This window comes from Pithys albifrons, chromosome 2 (assembly GCF_047495875.1).
Source record: "Pithys albifrons albifrons isolate INPA30051 chromosome 2, PitAlb_v1, whole genome shotgun sequence".
Classification (NCBI taxonomy): Eukaryota; Metazoa; Chordata; class Aves; order Passeriformes; family Thamnophilidae; genus Pithys; species Pithys albifrons.
The window spans coordinates 65,516,677-65,538,448 of record NC_092459.1 but is presented as its reverse complement, the minus strand read 5'-3'; the positions used below and the strand labels follow the sequence as shown (position 1 = coordinate 65,538,448).

At 39.2% G+C, this 21,772-nt stretch overlaps 1 protein-coding gene across 3 annotated transcripts in view; it reads left to right on the top strand.

Moving 5' to 3' along the window:
- The window catches only part of PCMT1 (protein-L-isoaspartate (D-aspartate) O-methyltransferase), a 36,269-nt gene extending 19,817 nt beyond the window's left edge, over positions 1-16,452 (top strand). Inside the window, exons 6-8 of one of the 3 annotated variants that reach the window (XM_071549333.1) lie at positions 3,868-3,953; positions 5,638-5,807; positions 14,242-16,452. In XM_071549333.1, the coding sequence (XP_071405434.1) occupies positions 3,868-3,953; positions 5,638-5,807; positions 14,242-14,254 (269 nt within the window). In that variant the 3' untranslated portion in view covers positions 14,255-16,452. Of the gene's footprint in view, positions 1-3,867; positions 3,954-5,637; positions 5,855-14,241 lie in introns of all 3 variants that reach the window. The other 2 variants (XM_071549334.1, XM_071549336.1) reach the window with 2 other exon arrangements.
- The last annotated feature ends 5,320 nt before the right edge of the window (positions 16,453-21,772 follow it).

The following is a 21,772-nucleotide window of genomic DNA, read 5'->3' as shown; positions in this document are numbered from 1 at the left end:
CAACTTTTTTTGAATAAATATCCTGTTATCTGAATTTGGGTGTTTTAACAAAGCCTTCTGATGCAGCAATTGCAAAGAGTCAAGTGGAAAAAGTGCTAGATTGGCAGTAGACATGACTGGAGTTTATTTTACTTGTTTTTAAAATTAGCAGTATTTGTATGTTAGGGAAGTGGTTAATTGACACCAAACTACTTTCATTCAGTCAGAGTTACTGAGAGGAAATAAAATGATACGAGGACAGTGAATTGTTTTAAATAATGGGGTTCTACTAAAAACAAAAAGATTTTTTGTTCTCTTGTTGTAGAAGATGCAAGGCTGGCAGGAGGAAAGTATTCCTTCATTATTCTGTTCTTTAAGTTTGAAAAAGAAGTAAAAGGTCTGGATTTTTTTAAGGCTTCTTACAAGAGCACTTGGAAAAATGATTATTATGTGATGTTTGGCTCTTACATTAACTACCATTTTGATTCTGGGTCTTTTTGTAAATGAGGGACTTTTCTAAGTTTTTTAAAATAAGTTTATCAATATGTATGAGTGTATAAAATGCAGTGAGAACACTTGTGCTTTAAAACTTCTTGGAAAAGAAGTTAGACTTTCAGAGCTTGAGAGGTGGAATGGGGGAATAATTTCCATTGTTGCTGCACAAGAGCAATTTTGACTTAGCTTCTGGTTGTACCTGAAGCAAACTCTGGTGATTTTGGGAGTCTAGAATTCTGAGTAAACACCATCATCTGTATTATCTTTGACTATGTAGCAGGATGATTAAGAGACTTTTGAATAGTTTTGTTGTGAAGTACATCTTAAAAAAGTACAGATGGACAAGTAGCACTTCTGTGAATCAGGTGGAGAAGAATGTTTCAACTGTGCTGGATTCCTGGGAGTTCTTTGATGTGGAGCAAGAATCCGGAGAGTTGGGGTTTTTTTAACCAAAGAGCAACAACAAAAACCACCCCACCCAAACTCCCCCATCTCAAACACACAAACAAAAAAATCTGTGAAAACTCAGGATTAATTGATGATTGGAATTGTATGAATTAAGAATAGGTGTGTCAGTTGCTGCCTTTTCACAAGTAGGTTTCAGACATTCTCCCTTGCTTTGTCACACCTCAGATACAGCAGCACTGAGAACTTGGGAATAGGTGTGCTTAGACTAACATGTCTGTGTTAGTTTGTGGGTGTTTTGATGGTTTTTTTTTTAGCTTGCTTTATGTTTTGTTTTAATATCAGGAGGAAGCCTTTGAGACGAATCTATCAAGTGCTTCTACTTACTACACTTTAGCTTACATGAGAGTATTCCTGGAGGGCACAAACTTTGATTCCTTTTGGATTGAGCTAGACAAGATTTTATGTTCCAAGAAGCAACCAAATATGTTTGATATGTTACTGGATATTAAGCCAGTAAGATTAGATCTAGACCAAAATGATCATCCTGAAATGCCTGGACACCAGGTTCTCAGCAAAAACTATTTTGCTGTACGGTTCTGCTCCTATTGTGCTGCACTATTTGCTGATGCAGATGCAGACACAGCCAGCAGGGGCGAGGGCATTCTAACCACAGTGAAATTGTTTTCTTCTGTTCCTGTGCTCCTGCTACAACTCTGTGTGAAGAGACACTGAAGGCTTGAGTACTGTCATCAGCAAATCAGGACTAAGTTCATAAGCAAGCTACAAAACCCGCTTATGTCAGAAAGTCCTGACACTGCTTCCCCCCTCATCACCACTTGCCACCCACCACTGTGATTATTTCATTAACAGACTGCATGAAACTGGAGATCTCAGTAGAATAGGTGATGTTACTCAGGATGTAAGCACAAGCTGAAAATGTGGGCTGTTCTTTCCCCTTGGACATTGAATAATTATTTTTTATCACACTGAGTATATGAATGCTGACTTAACTGTTTTTTAAATCTTAGGGATATGTAAAAGTGTTTTCCCATTGTGGGTGGACATATCTCTGCTGCAGCCGTGACAATTTTTGTGGATGTTAAAAGGGAAAGCTGTGCTGTACTCGATGCATGTAAAGGAGCACGAATTTCTTTGTTCTTTGGGGTGTGTGTACTGATTCTGGAGATGCTAGCTATGGTTTGGACTATCGATTCTAAGAGCAAAGTATTTAGATGTTTTGGGTCCATTTTACTGCTGTCAGTGAAGTAATAATAGATGCTGAAGTCGCATTCAGACTTCCGTGGACAGTGCACAAGTTGCAGTTATGTCCCAGAATATGTATGTTCTTCAGAAGACAACTTAGCAGTTTCTTTCACAGCTGTTTCTTCAACTTTTGCCAGCAGTACTGGAGGTCGCTGCTCCTAATGCCTGCTGCTGCATCTTGGGAAATGAGGGTCTGCCTCCCTGGGTAACATCAGTCATAGCAGTATCTGTGTGTATAAGCTAAAGAAGTCTCTCTCCATTGCCTTCTCTGATGGAACTGCAACTTAATACAGTAGCACATCATTGCTTCTTTAGAGGAGGTCTACAGTGTTACTAAAATATTTAAGTATAAATTATGTACTTGACTGCATTGAGGTAGTTGTTCCATTAGAATCCACTTTGGGAGTGCTGGAACTTTGATTACTGTCAGTATCTATTGCCAGCTGATTTAGTGGAAATGACGGTCAATAGGGATGGGTTCTCTTGAAGCATTGATGGTTCTTGCTTCTGCTTGTGGCCCTTGGTTGCTGCCTGTGCTGGTGAGAATTGATGATATGGGGGAATATGTCACTGAGCTGTAAGAGGCTTCTCAGCTACTGGGGTATGTGCTCCCTTGTTATAGTCCTTAGACTTTGTGTGCAGAAGGTCCTGGCTGGGACATCTTTTAAGACCTTATAGGGAAGATGAGAAACTCTGCAATTTTCATTGTTACAAGGAGCTCTGCGGATCTTCTGTATACTCTTGAATTCCTAAGGGTGTTTTTACTATCCAGGTGGCCCTACCTATCACTGAGTTCAAAATTCAACCTCCTGTGATGACCGTATATTTCTCCTGCCTTGTGAGTTGTTGGCATACAAAAAGTTCAGCATCTGTTTGGGTCTTAGAACTTCTTTGTACTCTTTCAGCCTTTTAATTAACCTGTGTTATTAGTAATTGCACATAAATCAAAGCTCAGCCTGAAGATGGGAAACCCCAAACAACTACCTGTGCTGAACAGGAGACTATGCTCTTTGGCCTCCTGCTTTTTCTTCTTGACTGATTACTGTGGCTTTTGCAATCAAGTAGTACGAATTTATGGGTGGTTCAGCCTCGTATACTACTTTGGTTACCTAAATAATTCCAGAGAGACCCTGCCTAACTTGCTCTATTTTCTGTAAATATACTATGGTTCACGTCATCATCTTTCAAAACTTAACTCAGGCTCCAGTTTAGTTTGCCACACTTAAAAAAGTCAGGCTATTTCTTTTTCCCTCTGAATAACTGGGGTGATATGAGACATCCGATATGTGCTTCTGACATGTAATGCTTTAACAATTTTCATCATATTTAGCAATGGCATGAAGACAAGGCAAAGGAAATATATGTTCTAAGAGAGTAAATGAGGGGGAAAACTCACTTGCATTGGAATTGTTAGGGCTTGTAAATACTTGTATCTTTTCTAGGTGGACCATGTGTCTCCAAGGACTTTAATTATAAATCATTCTAATTTCAGGTGCTTCAATAGTATTTAGTATATTTTATAAATATGTGTCTGCATGTAAGGGTGATTTGTTGCACCTATTTTACAAATGTGTTAATTTTTTCAAACTTCATCATGTTACTACTGTGCAGCAAAACTTTAGTTCAAATCTGAACATAGCTTTTTATCTACTTGTAGATAGGGGAAATCAGCTGTTTTCTCCACTCCTTTTGAAAATGTTTTAAAAAAGTGTTTTCTTGCAGTGGGAGATGGACGAATGGGATATGCAGCAGAAGCTCCCTATGATGCGATTCATGTAGGAGCTGCAGCACCAGTTGTGCCCCAAGCAGTAAGCCTTTATGTTTCGTGTGTGTGTTCCTGTAATCTCTTAGCTGTAAAGAATGCTTTGCATACATCTATATGTAAAATACTTGGTAACTTGCACTCCTGGGAGTATCAGTGGACAGTGTGGTGTTACTGTATGGTGTGGGGCTTTTGTCTGTTGTCATTGGGCTTCCTGTCAGTTTGATAAAGCTGTGTGTTCTAATAACTCTGCTCTAAATAAACATACTTTAAAATGACATGTGTGCAACTCTCTATTGCAACAATGAACTGGAGCATTCTATTTAATAAGATAACTGAATTTTATCAAACATTTTGTTACAAAATGTAAGGATTTGTTTCCTGTGTTCCAAGGCTTTGAGCATGTTACGAAAGTAACATGCTCAGCTGGAAATACACAGTGCCGTGTGGTTGTGGCTTTTAGAGTGGATACAGGGCAGTTCTTACTAGAGGAGCTGAAGAGTAACTAGGGGCTTTAGAGTGTGCATACATGAAGTCCATTCTGGCAGATAAGATTGTTTTTTCTCTTCCTTTCATCAGGGAAATGGTAATATATAGTGTGATTTTGATATGTTAGATGTCAGTTAAGGTTTTTTGAAATCTTAATGATGAATAGTGAAGGAGTGGGAGGTTTGAGGTACTATAGACAGATTGGACATTTCCAGACAAGGACCAGTGGTGGGGGTTTTTTGTTTTCTTGGGTTTTTTATTATTTGTTATTTTTGTGGGGTTTTTGTTGAGTATTGTTTGTTTATTTGGGTTTTTTTTGTGTTTGTTTTGGTTTTTTTGGTTGGTTGGTTAGCATTTTTGTGTGTGTGTTGTTGGGGGGTTTGTTGTTGTTGTGGTTTTGGTTTTTTCTTTTTTTCTGGTGGAGGGGTGTGTGGGGGTGTTCCCAGCAAAGTGTTGACAGATGACAATTAAAAAAGTAAGTGAAAGCTTACTAGTGAATGAAACAGTTAGTTATAACTTTTGTTATCAATGGGGATTAAGTTTCTTTTTCATGACATCTGGGAAGTATGGAATTTTCCTTTAAACTGCTGTGATTAACCTCCTTCTTTAATTATGAAAACAAAAAATTCAAGCATTTTTCACACACTCTATTTACTTATCATTTATCTTACTCATATTCATATATTTTATACTAGTTTCAAAATTTCATTCACAGACTGAAAGAGGAGTTGTTGGATGTAGTGAGTGTGTTGTAGACAACTTAAAATTATTCCAGGAAGAGAAATTTAAAAAAGCCACCAATCTCAAATCTTATTCTGAGAGCTTAAGAGGAGATCAGTTACCTCCAAAATTTTAGACAATGGGCCTGTACTGATATGCAATAACTATCAAACAGTTAAACAGTTTAAAAAGATTGAATTTTCTGTAAAACTAATTTGTCATTTACATGTTTTTACCCATTACATAGGAAATAATACTGCAACCAACCCAGTTAATACTAGTATTTTATTGTCATTCAGAAATGTACTAAGTTACTGTGAATGTTTTTATAATATCAGTTGTTTTACCATGCTGCTGTGATACTCTCATTTTCAGTGCATTTTTTATTTTTCTGAATGGAAGTAGATATCTACTGCATAAAAGTAGAGAGATACATAATGGCAAAGCTATACTGTGACAAACTTTGGATCCAGCTTCTCTGAAGTGGCTGGTTACATTCTAATTTCTGTGTTGTGTTCTAGCTTATAGACCAGTTAAAACCTGGCGGAAGATTGATATTACCAGTTGGCCCTGCTGGGGGAAACCAGATGCTCGAACAGTATGACAAACTAGAAGATGGCAGTGTCAAAATGAAGCCTCTGATGGGAGTGATATATGTGCCTTTAACAGATAAAGAGAAGCAGTGGTCCAGGTGGAAGTGATTTTCTGTTCCACTTACTTCTTCCACACACATGCAAGGTGAAAGGGTGTGAATTTTAAGCAGATAGACTGCAAGGCCTGCCTTTGCTGCTGTCATTGCTTTCTGCTCCTCCATACCGTGAAAAGTGACTCAGTCTGCATTGCTACATCACCAAAAGGAGGTTATGCTAAGTTTGAGTTAATTTAAAAGCAGGAGAAAAATATTGCATGGATTGCACTTTGTGTCTTTTGGACATGTTTTCTTTTAGTCATTGGTGTGTTGAAGATTCTTATTTGTTGTTTTAAACACAGTATTTTCTAAGGTTAAACTTCCCTCCTAATTAACTTTTTATAACTATGTTGCCCAGTAATTAGGGTGAAGTGTAAAATTCTTCTTAATAAATATTGTTTTGTCCTGTAAGTTAGTGGTAATTGGGTGTTCATTTTTTATTTTTGTGAAGTGCTACAAATGAAGAAGAATCTTTGTAAAATCCCTTGTGGAAAATACAGATAATCTCACAAGCACTTTTTCTTCAGCCTGCAAGTAGCAAAAACTGGAGAAGGTAATCCCTTCTTCCCTAAAGTATAAAAGTAGCTGAGTAGTGTCCAGAAAATTTTCTCAGTTACGTTCTTAGAAGTATGTCATATGTCTCTGATGGGGATGTATTTGTGTTTGCCAACACAGCAAACTCTAAGGCCTTTCTAGAGGTAGTAAACCTTCCAGTTTGCAGAATTGAACAGCTGGTAACATAGACCTAACAGAGCTGTCGGCTTAAGCCATGGTAGGTATTAGTATGCGAAGGAACAAAGCAGCAGTGCCGTTTTGCTTCCTGGCAGAAAATGCTTGTGAATGTATCATCAGCACTAATGAAGGGCATAGATGTGCACTGAGCTCTGAAACAACTCTTGAGCTTTATAACTCCTAAATTTAGATTTTTGGCTTTTTTTCCCTGTAATATTCTGGAGTATATCTTGTTATTTGGATACTTGAATACTTAAAGTGTAACCTATCAAAATATTTGTAAAAGATACAAATAAAGCAGTTGGCATACTGCTGCTACTGAAACCTTATTTCAGTGTTTCTTGGAGACTATATAGCCACCATGTACAAATTACTTTTAGAACAATTCCACTGAGTTACTGCTTAGTTCAAAGCTTGTGAAGCATGCTTGCTATTCAGATGTTTTGTGTTCCTTATGCAAATGAATACTTTGGCCTAGAATATTGCCAGTATTCCCTCAGTGTGGTACTTGGGGATTTCCTGCCTCTTGTAAGGCTTTAAAAGTTTTGCTTTGTGGTTGGTTTCCTCCTCTGGCAAATATTGTGGATTCTGTTTAAGTTTGGAGTCCATGCTCTGCTTACTCTAGAATAGAGAAGTATTCTTCTTAAGCCTTCTTTTTTTTAGAGAGATTTTGCAGATTTTTCTGCACATCCACTCAATCTGATTATAGCAACAATTGGATTTTTTTGGTACCAGTGAATGTATTCAAAAAACACTATTCCTAAGAAGCGTTTCTGGAATGACACGGTTTATCTTTTGCTACGGGTGAAGGTGGTGTACTGTATAGAGGACTGGAATTCCAGGGTCTTTGCATCTCTTCTGTGGTTCGGTATTCCGTTTTATCTGCTAGCTCAGTTTTTCCCAGATTTTCTTACCAGTTCCTGTTCTTTTCTGAAATACTTTCTAATTTATTTATTTATTTATAATTTAAGAATTTACATTGGTGTTATCAGAAAATAAAAGTGCTTATCCTGAACTATTATCTCAGTCTACAGTGGCATAGAGTCTTTTTCTTGATAGGTACATTTAAATTTGGTTCAGACTTGGAAATGTCTGTTAAAGAAAATCTCAGAAGGCCAGTTCTTGCAATGTTTGTTTTTTCTGTAATTGTCCTTTTTGTGATCTGAAGAAGATTCCCATTCCGTTTTCTAGGATACATGCCAGTGCACTGCTGACTTGACAAAAACTCACATCTTCCTATTTTGTAGTTTTTTGTTATTGGTGAGTCCAAACTATGTAGTCAGCCAGATGCTTGAAGGAAACTCCTAATTATAAATCAGCATTTCTTATTTATGCTGGCATCAAAACCAAAAGAGGTGTTTTTCTGCTCTTCCTAGATTTCAGTTAATCTTTACTAAATTTTGTTGAAGATCTGTGAGCAGAGCTCTGAGACTCTTCTAAAAGAGCATCAGTATGTCTTTCTGTCATAGAGAGCTGTAGTGTATGAGAGGCTCTAGTTGTAAATCTAAAATTCATTAAAGAGTTGTCATTTTCAGAGTAGCTCAATCATGTGTGTCTAGTTTGTCATTCTTTTAGTTTCCATTATGTGATTTCATTCCTAATGCAGGTAACTCTTTCATCCCATTGGGAAATAGCGTCCCTCCACACGATACAATTGATAGGCCAACAGCAATTTCCCAGGCTAGCAGACCTTCCACTTAGCAAGCAAGAAGCAGATTAAATTTTTGCTTAGCCATTCACATGTTGGCGAAGTTACTACAGTTCCTTAATGGGTCTCCAAGGTGCTCTTTGCAAAGCAGCACAGCAGAGAACTGTGTGCTAACACTAAGTGGTGTTTGTAGTCAAACCTGCCTTCAGATGCTTTGTTTCATTCTTCATTATGTAAAACTGGAACTTCTAGCAAAAAAAAGTCTGGAGTAGCTGGAATGAAAAGATTCTTTGGATTTCAATACATTTATATTGTCATGCCAAAGAATCATATTTTGTGAATACTGTTGGATTTCTTTAAATTTAGTCCGTAACTTTCTAGTTTGGGTTCAGTTGCAGTATTTTTAAGCTCCAAATTTTAGTGGGAATCCCTAAGACATTTGGAAGCAGAATATACACAGGAACCCTGTCTCTGTACAAAATAAAACAATGCTTAGTATGCCAGAGATCCAGCAGTAGATGCCCAATTATGTGGTTTTACTGGTGAGGATGTTTATTCTTTCACATAAAACTTATCAGTTGGGTTTTTTTCTTACTGGTAGGTAGGGAGGAGAGAAAGTCTCTTGTGTTGCACAGTTGAGAATGTGGCTTTTTGGCTGCCTTATTGATAGTTCTTGTGTAAAATAGGATCTCTCTGGTTTTACTTCTCAATTAGAGTTTGCTTAGTACTTATATAGAAAGACAATTTTAAAAGTCATAGAACCATAGAATCATGTAGGTTGGAAAAGACCTTTAAGGTCATTGAGTCTGACTGTAAACTCAGCAATGCCAAATCCATCACTAAACCATCACTTTTACGCATCTCTTAAAGGGTATACCTTGTCTTGCTGGCCACACTATTGCTGATACAAATAGAAATAAGAGAATAACAATATGAGTGACACTTGGCAATGAGTCTGTGTTGCATTTTTTATTTGATTTCCAGGGAGACAGCTATTTAAAAAAGTTAATAACTACTTTAACCTTAAAATATTGCATTAGTAGAAATTATTTATAAATATCATGCTAAATTCATATTTGCTGATAAAATACAAAATTACTATGATAGTACAACCTTTCTGAGCCAAACCTGCAGTGATTACACTAGGGTTGTAACTGTATCCCACCTACCTGTACATAAAACATGATTAACCACCCTTTTGGAAAATGTATTTATTAGGATATATTTTAATATGTTTCCAATTAGAAATTCTTATTCAGTGTTTCAAATGCCCCTGATGAGCTAGTTGTCCAACTTGCTTTGAAATTAGCAGATACTGTTTGCATGGAGTTCTTCAGGCTATGCAGAGTAATGATTATGGTTAAAGTTTTTATTTTACTTTGGCAAAAACAATCTCTGCACAAAACGTTTTATGTTAAATTTAAAATGTATTATTGTGGTGGTTTGACCCTGGCTGAATGCCAGGTGCTCATCAAAGCTGCTTCATCACTCCCCTCTGCACTTGGGCAGAGGAGAGGAAATGTAACTAAAGGCTCATGAGTTAAGGATGGGGTGAGTTCCCTCACTGGTTACCATCCCAGGCAAAATAGGTTTGACTCGGGGATAATAATTGAATTTACTGCCAATCAAAATCAGAGCAGGTTAATGAGAAGTAAATCTTAAAAACACATTTCCGCCACCCTTCCCTCCTTCCTGAGCTCTGCCTCATTCTCCACAGTGGCGCAGGGGAATGGGGATTACAGTCAGTTCATCACAGGTTGTTTCTTCTGCTCTCAGGAAGAGGAGTCCTTCCCCTGCTCCAGTGTGGGGTGTCTCACATGACAGACAGTTTTCCACAAACTTCTCTGGTGTAAGTTCATCCTACGGGTTACAGTTCTTTGTGAACTGCTCCAATGTGGGGCACTTTCCACAGGGTGCAGTCCTTTAGGAACAGACGGCTCCAGTGTGGGTCCCCCCCCAGGGTCACAAGGCCTGCCAGGAAACCTGCCCAACATGGACTCCTCTCTACACAGGTCTGCAGGTCCTGTTAGGAGCCTGCTTCAGCATGGGTTTCCCAGGGGTTCTCCATCAGTTCATAGCCCTGTTTTGGGCATCCACCTGCTCCAGTGGGGTCTCCTCCATGGGCTGCAGGTGGATCTCTGCACCCCAGTGGATCCCCAAGTGCTGCAGAGGCACAGCTGCTCCACCATGGTCTTCACCATGGACTGCAGGGGAACCTCAGCTCAAGCATCTGGAGCACCTGCCTGCCCTTCTGCACTGATCTGGGTGTCTGCAGAGTTCTTCACATGTTCTCATTCCACTCTTCTTTGGCTGCAATTTTCATCTGCCCAATAACTTTTTTTTTCCTTCTTAGAAATGTTATCACAGAGGCATTACTATCATTCCTGATTGGCTTGGCCTTTGCCAGCGGTGGGTCCATCTTGGAGTCTGCTGGTGTTGCCTCTGCTGGACGTTGGGGGAAACTTTGGCAGCTTCTCACAGAAGCCACCCCTGTAGCCTCCCCACTACCAAAACCTGTCCATGCAAACCCAATACAAAAACGCATGTGATATAACTGACACAGTAGATTGCAGAGAAAATTCCTTTTCTTCGTCATTTAAACCTACTCTGTTTTATGGTTGATCATAGCAAACAATAAATAATTTATAATAGCCCCTTTACAGATTAAAATGGTACAAGTCTAAATATTGCATCTAGTTACCTTTAAAGTTATAAAGGGAAAATAATTGGCTGCTGAAACAGTAGGTATATGCTGTATTTCTATTTCCTGTTAGGCTGCACTCTGAATTGCCGTGTCAGTAGTGACAGTGTGATGAATGATGTATCAAAAAGGGCAAGTCAAATGCTGCCTAATGACAAGAAAATTGAAGTGGATCAAAAAGACTGAGATACAGACTTCAAATGAATTTATAAAGACTTGTTCAAATATTTAATTAGAAAGCCTTCCACTAAAGAGATGGTGAGGGATCACAAAGCTACATGACTTACTTGTATCCCAAACTTACAGTTGATAAGATTTGTGATTTATTTTTTTCTTTACGAACCCTGGCATTTACCTGAAATGTTACCTATTGGATTTTTCTGAGAATGTTTCTTAGTTTGTTCCTGGATACTCACAATTGGAAGTGTGGAATATACATGTATATGTTTTTCCTACTAGTAAGCCAAATTTTTTCAATTTTCTTAAATTTATTTCTAGAATCATAATTTTGAGCTAATGACTTCTGAAATTTGCTTTAACTTGAGCTTATGAAGCTGCTTTGATGCCATAGTTAAGAGACAAGTGGTTCTCTTGCTAGAATTCCAAGGGCCTGAAAAGGACTATGGTGGTGACTTAAACCCTAAATATATACATTGCTTGCTAGGCTGGAGCTAGTAAGCAGATTGGAAGGAGTGTGTATATGAAGGTGGAGAGTGAGAATCATAGCAAATAGTCATGACCAGAAAAAAGGAGAAAAATACAAATTACTAGTAGATCTTCCCTATGGCTCTAGAGGACAACTGGATATTTTTAACAACAAAATAGCAGTTGTCTTTTGAGTGTCCTTTTAAGCTTTGTAGCAGGATTGATGTTTTTGCCACTGGGAGGATGACAGGCATGTGTCCTGATTCTTACCAGTAGTTGAAATGTGGATTTCATAGCTTTGCAGCTTCTGCTCCATACAACTGAAGTTCGGGTCAGCTGATGCTGGTTTGGAATATATATTTATGTCTGCAAGCTGTTCACTTCAGGTAGAAAGCTGACAACTGTTACCTACCTGTCTAGATCTGAGACTTTTCTGGAACCTTCTAATATGTGTATAGATAATCCAATAATACACATATAAGCTCAGCTGCTCCTAGCAGTAGCAAATAAATGCTGTATAATTTTAACATGTGTATCATGGATTGTTTTGGGCTGGCATGCTGTTGTTAGATTAATGAGTAGCAAAGAATAAGTGGAAAAATCTCTTGAGGGAACCTGATCCCCTTAATAAATGGTCTAATAAACAGAATATAAAAATCTTTATTTTGAAAATTACATCTTGGATGTAGTGGTGAGGAATATGTTAGAGCAATGCAAAATACCAACAATTAAAACACTGGCATGTTAGTATAGTTTTTTTAAAATTACAGATTTATATAGTAATTATGTATTTTAAGTGGAAATACCATTTTGTAAAGGCAAAAACAAACCCACACTTCACATACATTAAGTGAGTTAGCAGCATTATGCAAAACGATGCCAACATCTGTGGTTGGGTAAAATTACCATGTTTAATAGTTTCAGAGTAAATAAAGAATTTTTCTTAGGCTTACAGTTTCTTGAGGATCTGACTTGGGCTTGTAGGATTAAGCATTGCTTGTCACAGTGAAAGCCCAGGCTTTCATAAAGCTGTGAGAGTGTATGGTAGGAATCAGGATGAAAATCACAGCCACAATTAGGCATATGAGACTGAACCAGCAATAGCAGTAGTCATTACTTACATGTGCTTTTTAAAGTTATGAATATTAACTGATGAGGCTTCTCCTGGAAGCAGTAAGGATGAATGAAGCACTTTGTTCTGAATTCACTGGCACTGCATTTTAAACTGGGTATCAGATGTTCATTTATTTTTATCTGTTTAAAGTAAGCAAATACCCATTCTGTGAGACAGGGAAGTATGGAGAGCTTCCAAACCTTTGGCTGTAAACAGATTTTTCTTTACCCCTGCCAAGAAGTGTTCTTCCCCCTTCTTCATCTTTCTGCAGTCTAATTACTGCGGCACTCTGAAGCTGTATGATTAGTACCTTACTATTAGGAGGCAGTGCAAAGTGCAAAGAATGCAAATATTTATCCCTCACAAATCACAAGGTTTACATCCCAACTGCATTAGATAGAAATCTAGTCATTTAAGCACTAGTTTCTACAGGCTTTTCAGTTGCTTTTAGAATGTTTTGCATGCTGTCATTCCATGCTATATGATTCCTGAAGAATAATAATGGCTTTGTAATTTAAAGGTTCTGTTTGCATGTAGAACTATATTTCTGCAGGTTAGTTTGCATGATAGCTGGAAATACTATTGTGTGTGGAGCCAGCAATCACATTAGTGAAGTTTTTTCTAATTCAGACACTGTTTGCTTTGGCTGATGAGGGTGATTCACCTACTAAAGGAAAAATTGCAGCAAACTCATTGTGAATTTATAGATCATTTGTGACTTGTGTAAAGAAAAAAGGCAAACACTTCTATTTGAGTTTTCCAGCGTTCATAGCAGCACAGTGCACAGCTCTGAGATTTGGTGGACGTTTTGCACTGAAGTTAATGCTTTAGAAATATTTAAACAACTCACAACTATATGATAACTTTAGCGTTGGAATATGGGTTCTATGGGTTTCCTGATTTAGTGTTTTTAAATGTCCTGCAGGAACAAATGCTTGTATTTTCTGGGTTCCTCCTAGTGACTTAGAGAGTCTTCTTGCTGCATCCTTACTCCTAACTGAATCTGCTTTTGACACACACATACACACACCACCCCCACACACCCTTTCCATAACCTACTCCTGATTTATCGTAGCTCCTTCAGGAGTTATTTGAGCTCCTCTCTGAAATGAGTGGTACAAACTGCATGATGTGGATGCGAGACTGTGTTCCTAGCTTTCTTGAGAGACTACATCTGAAGCTGAACTTGCCTTTTTGGCAGCTACAGAGGATGGTTTTTGCCAAATACTCTGTCTAGCAAGTTGGCTCAGTTTCTCGCCAGTGTGTAGCCAGCAGAATCTGGATGACAGGTAACTGTGTAACTAGGTGTGCAGTGTGGGGGATGTTCATTAAAGCAATTGATCCATTAAATGTAAAATAAGAGGACCCATATTTCACAATAAATCGCATAATAGAATGAGATGGTATAGATGATATGGGATTGCTGTTGCCTTTCATTTGGTGTTTTGTTGGGTTTGTTTTCTTAAATGCTTGAAGAGATTTTAAGTTTTGCTGATGTGCATGACTGCTTAAATGTAATCTGATTCAATATCAAAACTTTTCAAATATGATTTCTAGGGGGAGAAAAAACATAACTGCATGTGTTTTCTTTCTACAGGGATGAATTGTAAAAGCTACATCATCTTGACCCAAACATAGTGTTACAGTGGACTGCTCATCTCCAGTTCTAAAAGCTTTTTGAAAACCAACAGCATTGCAGCTTGTTTTGGACTTCGTTATACTGTTGTTATCAGCATGGAAAAGCGTGGTGTTTGTTTTATTTTTTTAGATGCTCAAGGCAAATCTGATAAAGAAATGATGGAAAGTTTTATGTGGGCACTGTTTTATTTAACATGCCTTTATTTCACTTTCATCTGTTCAAAGTGAATTTCTGCAAAACTGCAGATAAAGACCTATAGCTTGTGAACTCTAATTTTGATGGGGGTGCTTGAACACTCACTTCTTTCAGCTCCTGTGTCCCTTGGTAAAACTGCTTCTGTGCACCTTTCAACACTACGTAGGTAATACCAGGTTTTCTGTGTTCCGATGTCTGCTAGATGCTACTAAAAGGAGATGAACTTCCTTTTTAAGCTTTTGACATGGTGTCATAGACTAGCATGTAGTAGATACAATCAGCTGCTTTTTTACCTTAAAACCAGGCATTTGTATATATTAAACTTCAAGACATCAGAGGTGGGTGGCCGCTCTTATCAAACATTGCTGTTCAAGTTGGACATAACAGACGTGGTTTTCCCTTTCCTTCTAAAGTTAATTAACGGAATCTCGAAATTCTGTTTTCGTTTATAGCTCACTACTGGTATGATACGCATATATTTATCTCCATAAATACGGTGTAAGCTGTGTCCCAATCACTGAAGAGTTTATGCAATGCTGCTTTGCCAGCTAAACTTGGAAGCAAAAGGGGGATTGTGTCCTTATGTGGAAGGTTAGGATCAGTATGGAGTAGACTACTGAGACATAATTGCTTTTTGTTCTTTATGAAAAAGCAAAATCCTGTTTGGTTCTAAGAGAGAGTTGCTTTTGGCAAAGCCATTTGCTGTATTAACATTCTCATTTTCCAACTGTGGGCACCAAGGAAAAATTCTGGCTTTTTAGAAAATTAATTCTAAATTTTTATATAAGGAAAACATCATACATGCAGAAAGAATCATGGACTACTAAATACAGATGGATGCACTTGCTCAATTTTTATATAGACGAATAGTTGGAAGGCTGTAAACATTTTTTTGCCCTAAGTTTTCTGTTTTGGTGCTGTAAAATGCCAACAGCAAATTGCGAAGCAGTGCTGTAAGGTGGGCTGCTTTGGGAAAGGGGGAAAGTGTGTCTTCAGTCATCTTGCTCAGATTTGAGCAACCAGGAATTAAACAGCATGTTAACATTATTTTCTCTTTTTTTTTAATTGTAGAAAGGTTTATAGACTAAAATAACTTGCATTAAAAAAAGACTTTTTATGGTGGAAGAGCAAAAATTTTGTGCTGGGATTAATCCCTGGAAGCATAAAAATTAAAATTCAAAGGCCTCTGAATATGAAAAAGGAACATTTTAAATAATCTTCCTTTTGAAGGTCAGCCCCATCCTATTTCTCTGTAAAAGATATGTATTATTTATTTATAGTTTTGGGAGTTAATGTACCACCTCCTGATCTGACTGCAGCCTGGGAGCACATACACAAGATTAATCTTATAAGGAAATTAATATAGCGTGTATTCTAGAAAATACAATCCAGAAAAACCCACTTGCGTCTGACAAATTTGTACTAACCCACAATCAACTGTGAATCTAGTCTTGGTGTTGAAGTGAAATATCTTAACTGATGCATGCTAACGTTCAACCTTCTGTCACTGTATCTTTCAATTTGAGTTTAGCTTTATTTACATCTTCTCACTAATTTAATCAGTTAAATGAAAGATATGAACTCAACTGTATCCAAATTCCTGTCTCTGGACACAGTGTAATAAGCTAGCCTGACTCAGAGGTGGTGTTAAAACTGAGACCCAGTGACAGCTTTTTTGGGAGCACCACTTCAGGAGGTGTAAGGCTTCAGGGACCAAGGCTGTTGGGAGTAGTGCACCCATTCCACTGAAGGGGTTGGTGATAATCAAGGTACTTGGACAGAAAGGAGTATCCAGGAGTAGCATTTAGGAATTGGAAAACGGAAACTCCTCCATGATGGAGCAATGGTTCTGAAGTAAAAACTTGGAGACGAGGACAAGTTGAAATGCAGAAGATTTGAAGAGCTTGAATAAATGCTGTGTGAACTGTCTGAACTGCTACTTTGCCAAATAAAACAAATTGAGAGGAAGCTGTATCTAGGTGTCTGCCTCGTTTTGTGGGTTTTTTTTTACCTTCAGCAGGACTTCACATGTCCAAAAAAAAGCAAGTATGTATAAAAATACTGGTTTACTAACTGACTGGAACTATGTGTCCATTTTCAGTCAACTCATGTATTGCAGCAGTTACAAAGTCTGTTAATAATATACGGAATGTATGTGGAGTTTTATGTGGCTGTTTGGAATTTATGTTGTTCTCATCTGTATGTTTTGGGGAACAGACTGTGCGCAGTTCTGCCTGCTGTCCATAGTTGAATCCAGTGACCTCAGTGACCTGCTGCTTGCAAGCATTAGAGTTTTATCTTTTTATAACAGGTGCAATGATGTTTTACTGGGCTGTTGCTATCACCTCTAAGCCAGAACAGCTTGGTAAAATGGATTGGCTGGACCACTGAGTCACTTGTCCCATTGTTTCCAGGATCCAGTCAGTAGAAGACCACCAGAGTTTGAGCAGAGGAACCAGGGGCCAACACCTGTATCTTGGAAACCCACCAACAGTTGTGGGTGCTTCGCAGAGAAGTCTGATGTGCTGTATGGATGCTTTCTGTTTGCACAGCAGGAATGGTCTGCTTATTTACTATTTCCCTTCAAACTGGTCAGCTTGAGGGCATAGAGCCCATTACATGATGTTTTCTGGAGGGAAACAAGCACACAGCACGTGTGCACCAGCACTGCTGATGGAGGCCACCTGGATGATTCCTGAAATGTTTTATCGTCAGCAAGTTTGAAATGCCTGCAGCCAGGGCGACTCTGCATGGTAGGCTCTGGAGCTTCCAGCTGGCAGCAGTTCTGTCCACATGTACAGTGTTTTTGTGACAGGGTGACAAGCTCCAGGGTTTTTGAGTGTGGAGGGACTGTGGAATTAACCATCAGCACAAAGAGGTAAAGTGAAATGCCCAGAGGAAAATCCTGAACTAGTATTCTCCTTCCTGCCAAGAAGAAGAGTGTTAACTCACCTTCCTTTTAGTCATTAATGTGCCCTAGGATGTGCTGCTTTTGATTTAAATGCAGTTCACAGAAAGAGGACATGTTCTCAATTCCTTCTTGATTTTGACATGATGCAAAGGATGAATAATGCAAACCATGATTTGTATCTGTGGTTCTATTTAGCTGAATTTGATCATATTATCATGCAGCTCAAAAGATCAGTCATTCTAATGAAACACTTGATCCTTGTCCCAAGCAACGTGAAAGAGGTTCTGCTGAAGTGAATAAGGGATGGTTCTGGCTTAGAAAAAAAGGTGGATGGTGAGGTCACACCAGCACATTGTGCAGAATCAAACAAAACAAACATGGAGGGGAAGTGTTGCCCAAAAGGAACCATTTGCACAGGGCGATGCAGGAGATGATGAGGTCTGAAATTGGTCTTTCGCATTTCAGGATGTAAATTAGAGTTTAATTGCTGTGGTATACAATAAATGGATTTAAGCATGGGGTTTAAGTTGGTTTTGTGGATTTGTTGCCTTTGTTGGCTCTATTTGAGTTTTTGTCCATCTGCTTATAATTGTGAAAGGTTACATACCAGTTGTGGGAAGTGCACAGACACTCTTAAGGTATCATAACCCCCCTTTGCCTTTACTGTAAACAAGATGTGCTTGTGTGCTCAGAGCCCCGCTGGTGGCAAGGTTTGGGCTTCTGTGCCTCAGCCAGGTCTGAGGAAATCAGTGTGGACTAAAACTTGACCTTTCCTCCACCTGACCATTTTGCCTCCCGCAGTTAATCCTTGCCATACAGGGCTGCTTTCTTTTCCAGGTGGTAGTTTTTTACAGGGCACAAATTCATCATGCAGCTGATGCACTCTGAGCTTTCCTGTGAAAGGCTCTTATTGTTCTCTCATGCTCTTGGCAGACTGTTAATGAGATGCTCAGCAGAATGTGCTCAGGAACTAAAATTGTATTTCTTTAAATTGTGAACTGAATGGACATAGTTAATGCTGAAATATGTATGGAGGAGATCCAGCTGCCCATTGAAAGTTGTCTGAAAGCTTCAGGAAGGAGAAATGAAAATAACTTACTGTCTCATCACACCAGACTTGAAAACTTGAGACACTTAACCCTGTGCCTTTTAGCAGAACTGTTTTAGCAACAACAGACTATTTTCATAAAGACTGTTGACAGAGTTTCTCTGAGATCTCACTTTGATCTTCTAATGTTTCTTTGTAGTTCAGCCATTTTCATCATAGGCTTGTGAGGAAATGACCTGATAGACACTATTCCCTGATGCTATTGGGAAGCTGAAGTCCTTTTTTCAGCTACGTTTAGGCTTATGTTTGCATCTTACGTATTTTTGGTATGAACAGGTTAAGTTATTTACCATGTTCTGCCAAATAGCTTTTCAGCTTATAATGTAGAAGGGGCATCTGATATTAATCAGTAACTTTTATTGCAGGTGTCTTATGGATTCTCAAAGGCCTCTGGCTAGGGAGTGGGTGATTCAGACCATCTGCCTAGGCTACTGCTCTGATTAGAGCTCTAGAGAAGTTCATCTCCTCTGGATATAGAGGCAACCTCAGGAAAATTATCCCTTGTGCATAGAATTAGCCTTCAGGGATGCTTTCCCTATAGGCCCAAACTTCCACTGTGCTGCCTGCTTTCAAGTCCTTTCCAGTCCTGCCCCCATTCAAGTTCCCTGCTGTCTATATCTGTGTTTTCCAGTCATTTGTTTTGAGTGCAGGTATCTTTAATGCATCTCTTTAGTGCATAAAGATCTGGTAGTTGTGAAGAACTATGCTGAAGTTTCTTCTGTCCTCTAGAACGGGATTATACATTTCTATTGGCCAAGCAAATTGTGACTCTCCAGTGCAGAGTGCAGTCCATATCCTGACTTAAGTAACTATTGAAAAACATGTAGCAAGGGTACTTCTACACATTTTACTCCTTTAAATATTCCCTGTCACAGCATGTTTCCCTCTTAGCTCAGGCCAATTGTTTCATAGGCTCTTTTCTTTCACAGTAATTACTATGTGTTTGTTGCCTCTGTCCGGTCTTTATGTCTGTCAGCACCCCCTGGATCTTTTCTAGCTTTTCTCTCTGCTGTTACTGTTACTCTTTTAGCTTTTGCCATTAGAAACTGAAAAATCCCAATTCCTGATGCTCATGAAAGCAGCAAGCACAGACCTCAGTGATGCGTGACTGGATTCTGTTGGGGCTTACTAGAAAGGCTCTCTCTTTGTTTTGGGGTGGCGTGTTTGCCTTGCTATTGGTTTGGGCCTCTGACTCGCTCTGTGCAGTTTGGGATTGAAACTCTTATGCTTTATCTAGGATTTGAAAAGCAAATGGAGCATCACACTGACCTATTTCAGCCTTTTTGTTTTGCAAATATGCTCTTGGAACTGCCACTGCTATAATCCTGCAGTGCTATGGAATGATTACAGCTGGGATGTTCAGGCTGGGATCCCCTGCAAAAAAGTGGGCAGCAAGCAACCTGCATTACAGAAAAAAACATTTGCTTCTAAATATGGATCAAACCCTAGGTAAGTATTGTTTGCTACTCTGAAGTAATTTGTACCCTTAAGGTGGTCGGAAGAGCAAAACAGTTAACAATATAAAAAGCAGTATCAGTGAAGTGTGTATCTTGATCAAAAATACACTGACAAAACCAATGGTAATGACCTCTCCTAGTACACAGAGAAGCAATATCCACAGGGGGATGTTATGGCAGCAGTCAATATTCTCTGCTTTTCTAAGTATGCTGGTAAAGAATAGGTTAATTGAGCATAATCCCAGATATGTGGATAAACAAATTTCAGTATTTGGGATAGGAAAAACAGATCTTACAAACATCAAATAGTGACAATTTTTACATAGAATGTTGTTCTGCAGTATAAACCCCTGGCTCCCGGGGTCTGCATGAGATGCCATGAGAGCAGCATTAGCAATGCAGCTGCAAAGATGGGCTGAAAACACTGCCTGTTCTGAGTGCTCCTTTGTTGTCAGATGGAGAACCCCAACCTTGGGAGTGGCTGGGAAGGGACTACAGAAGTAGTGTCAGCAGGAGGCAAGGGCTGGGAACTGCCTGGGAAGGGGGAAAAGCACTCAAGCATGTCAGTGAGGGTGTCTTGCTACAGTATTTTCTGCTAGTGCCCAGGTGTGCTCTGGCTCAGTAGTTCAGTATCACTTATTTAAAACCAAGTAGCATGAGAGCTATTAAATGAAAACCCACGGTACTGAGATGAATGTGTGTGTTAACTGCAGAAGCTGCCAAGCCAATATGTTACTTTGCTAACTTTTGTCTTCCTCTCTATCCAGCTGCTGATGCCCAGGCTTTCTGGTAAGGTGTGAACTATTTTGTTTTTCAGTCCAGCCGTGGAGTTTGCTATTACCTGGGAAGTAACAGGCCTCAGGCTGGTGGTCTGCACAGCAGCAACTGTCACTGGGAAGACTGTGGCAACTGTAACACATTATTGTAACTCCTCTACATGCTTGCTGTGTGCTGCTTTTTGCTTGAAGGTGTTCCTTCTTACCTGTCATGTGAAATCCATGAAGGTTTATTCCACTTGCAGCAGCACAGCAACAAAGCCTGTTGTTGGCTAACGTGACTGGAAAGCAGAGCATCTTCGTGCTCCATGGCTGTACTAGCTGGCTTGTGCTTTGTGTGGGATCTCACTGTTGTCCTGCCCAGAAGAACAAAACCAAACCTTTTGCTCTGCTGAGGGCTGTGTGCCGGAGTAATGGGTTTCGGTAATAGGAGCATAATGGGCACAGTGAGAAAAGACTACTTTTCTTGCTGCTATGGAAGATGGTGAGGGAAAATGACGTATTTCATTAAAGCCCCAAACAAATTTCACTGATGGGAAATAACACCCTGACCAGATGGGCATGGTGTCTTCCCTAGAAGGCTGTATGTCAGAATGTAGTCTTCTTGGTCTTCCGCTGTTTGGCACATCTGCTGTAGGCTGGAATGGAAGAGAGGCCATGCTTCCCAATTGGAAATGGGCAGTATCAGCCGATGTTCTCCTACTGTAATGCTGAAGTACAACCAACCAGATTTTGCCTAATGTGGAACAGGGGCTCTGAGCAAGGAGCACTGGAAATCAGATTTCCTGAACAGTTGGGACAGCCAGCTCTGTGACTGCTGTACTGCTCAGCTCAAGCACTGCTTGAGAGACAGGTCATAGGTAGATGCCCTGTCATTTTCAGTCTTCCTGAAACAAGTATCTCAACAACTTCCCCACCATACACATTCCAGCTTCTTAAAAGGCTGTATCACAGAAAGGAGAAATGTCCTGTCTGCTTTAGTATATGATTTAGTAGCACAAACGTTTGCTGGTAGCTGAAAATAGAGACAATGCAAGAAATA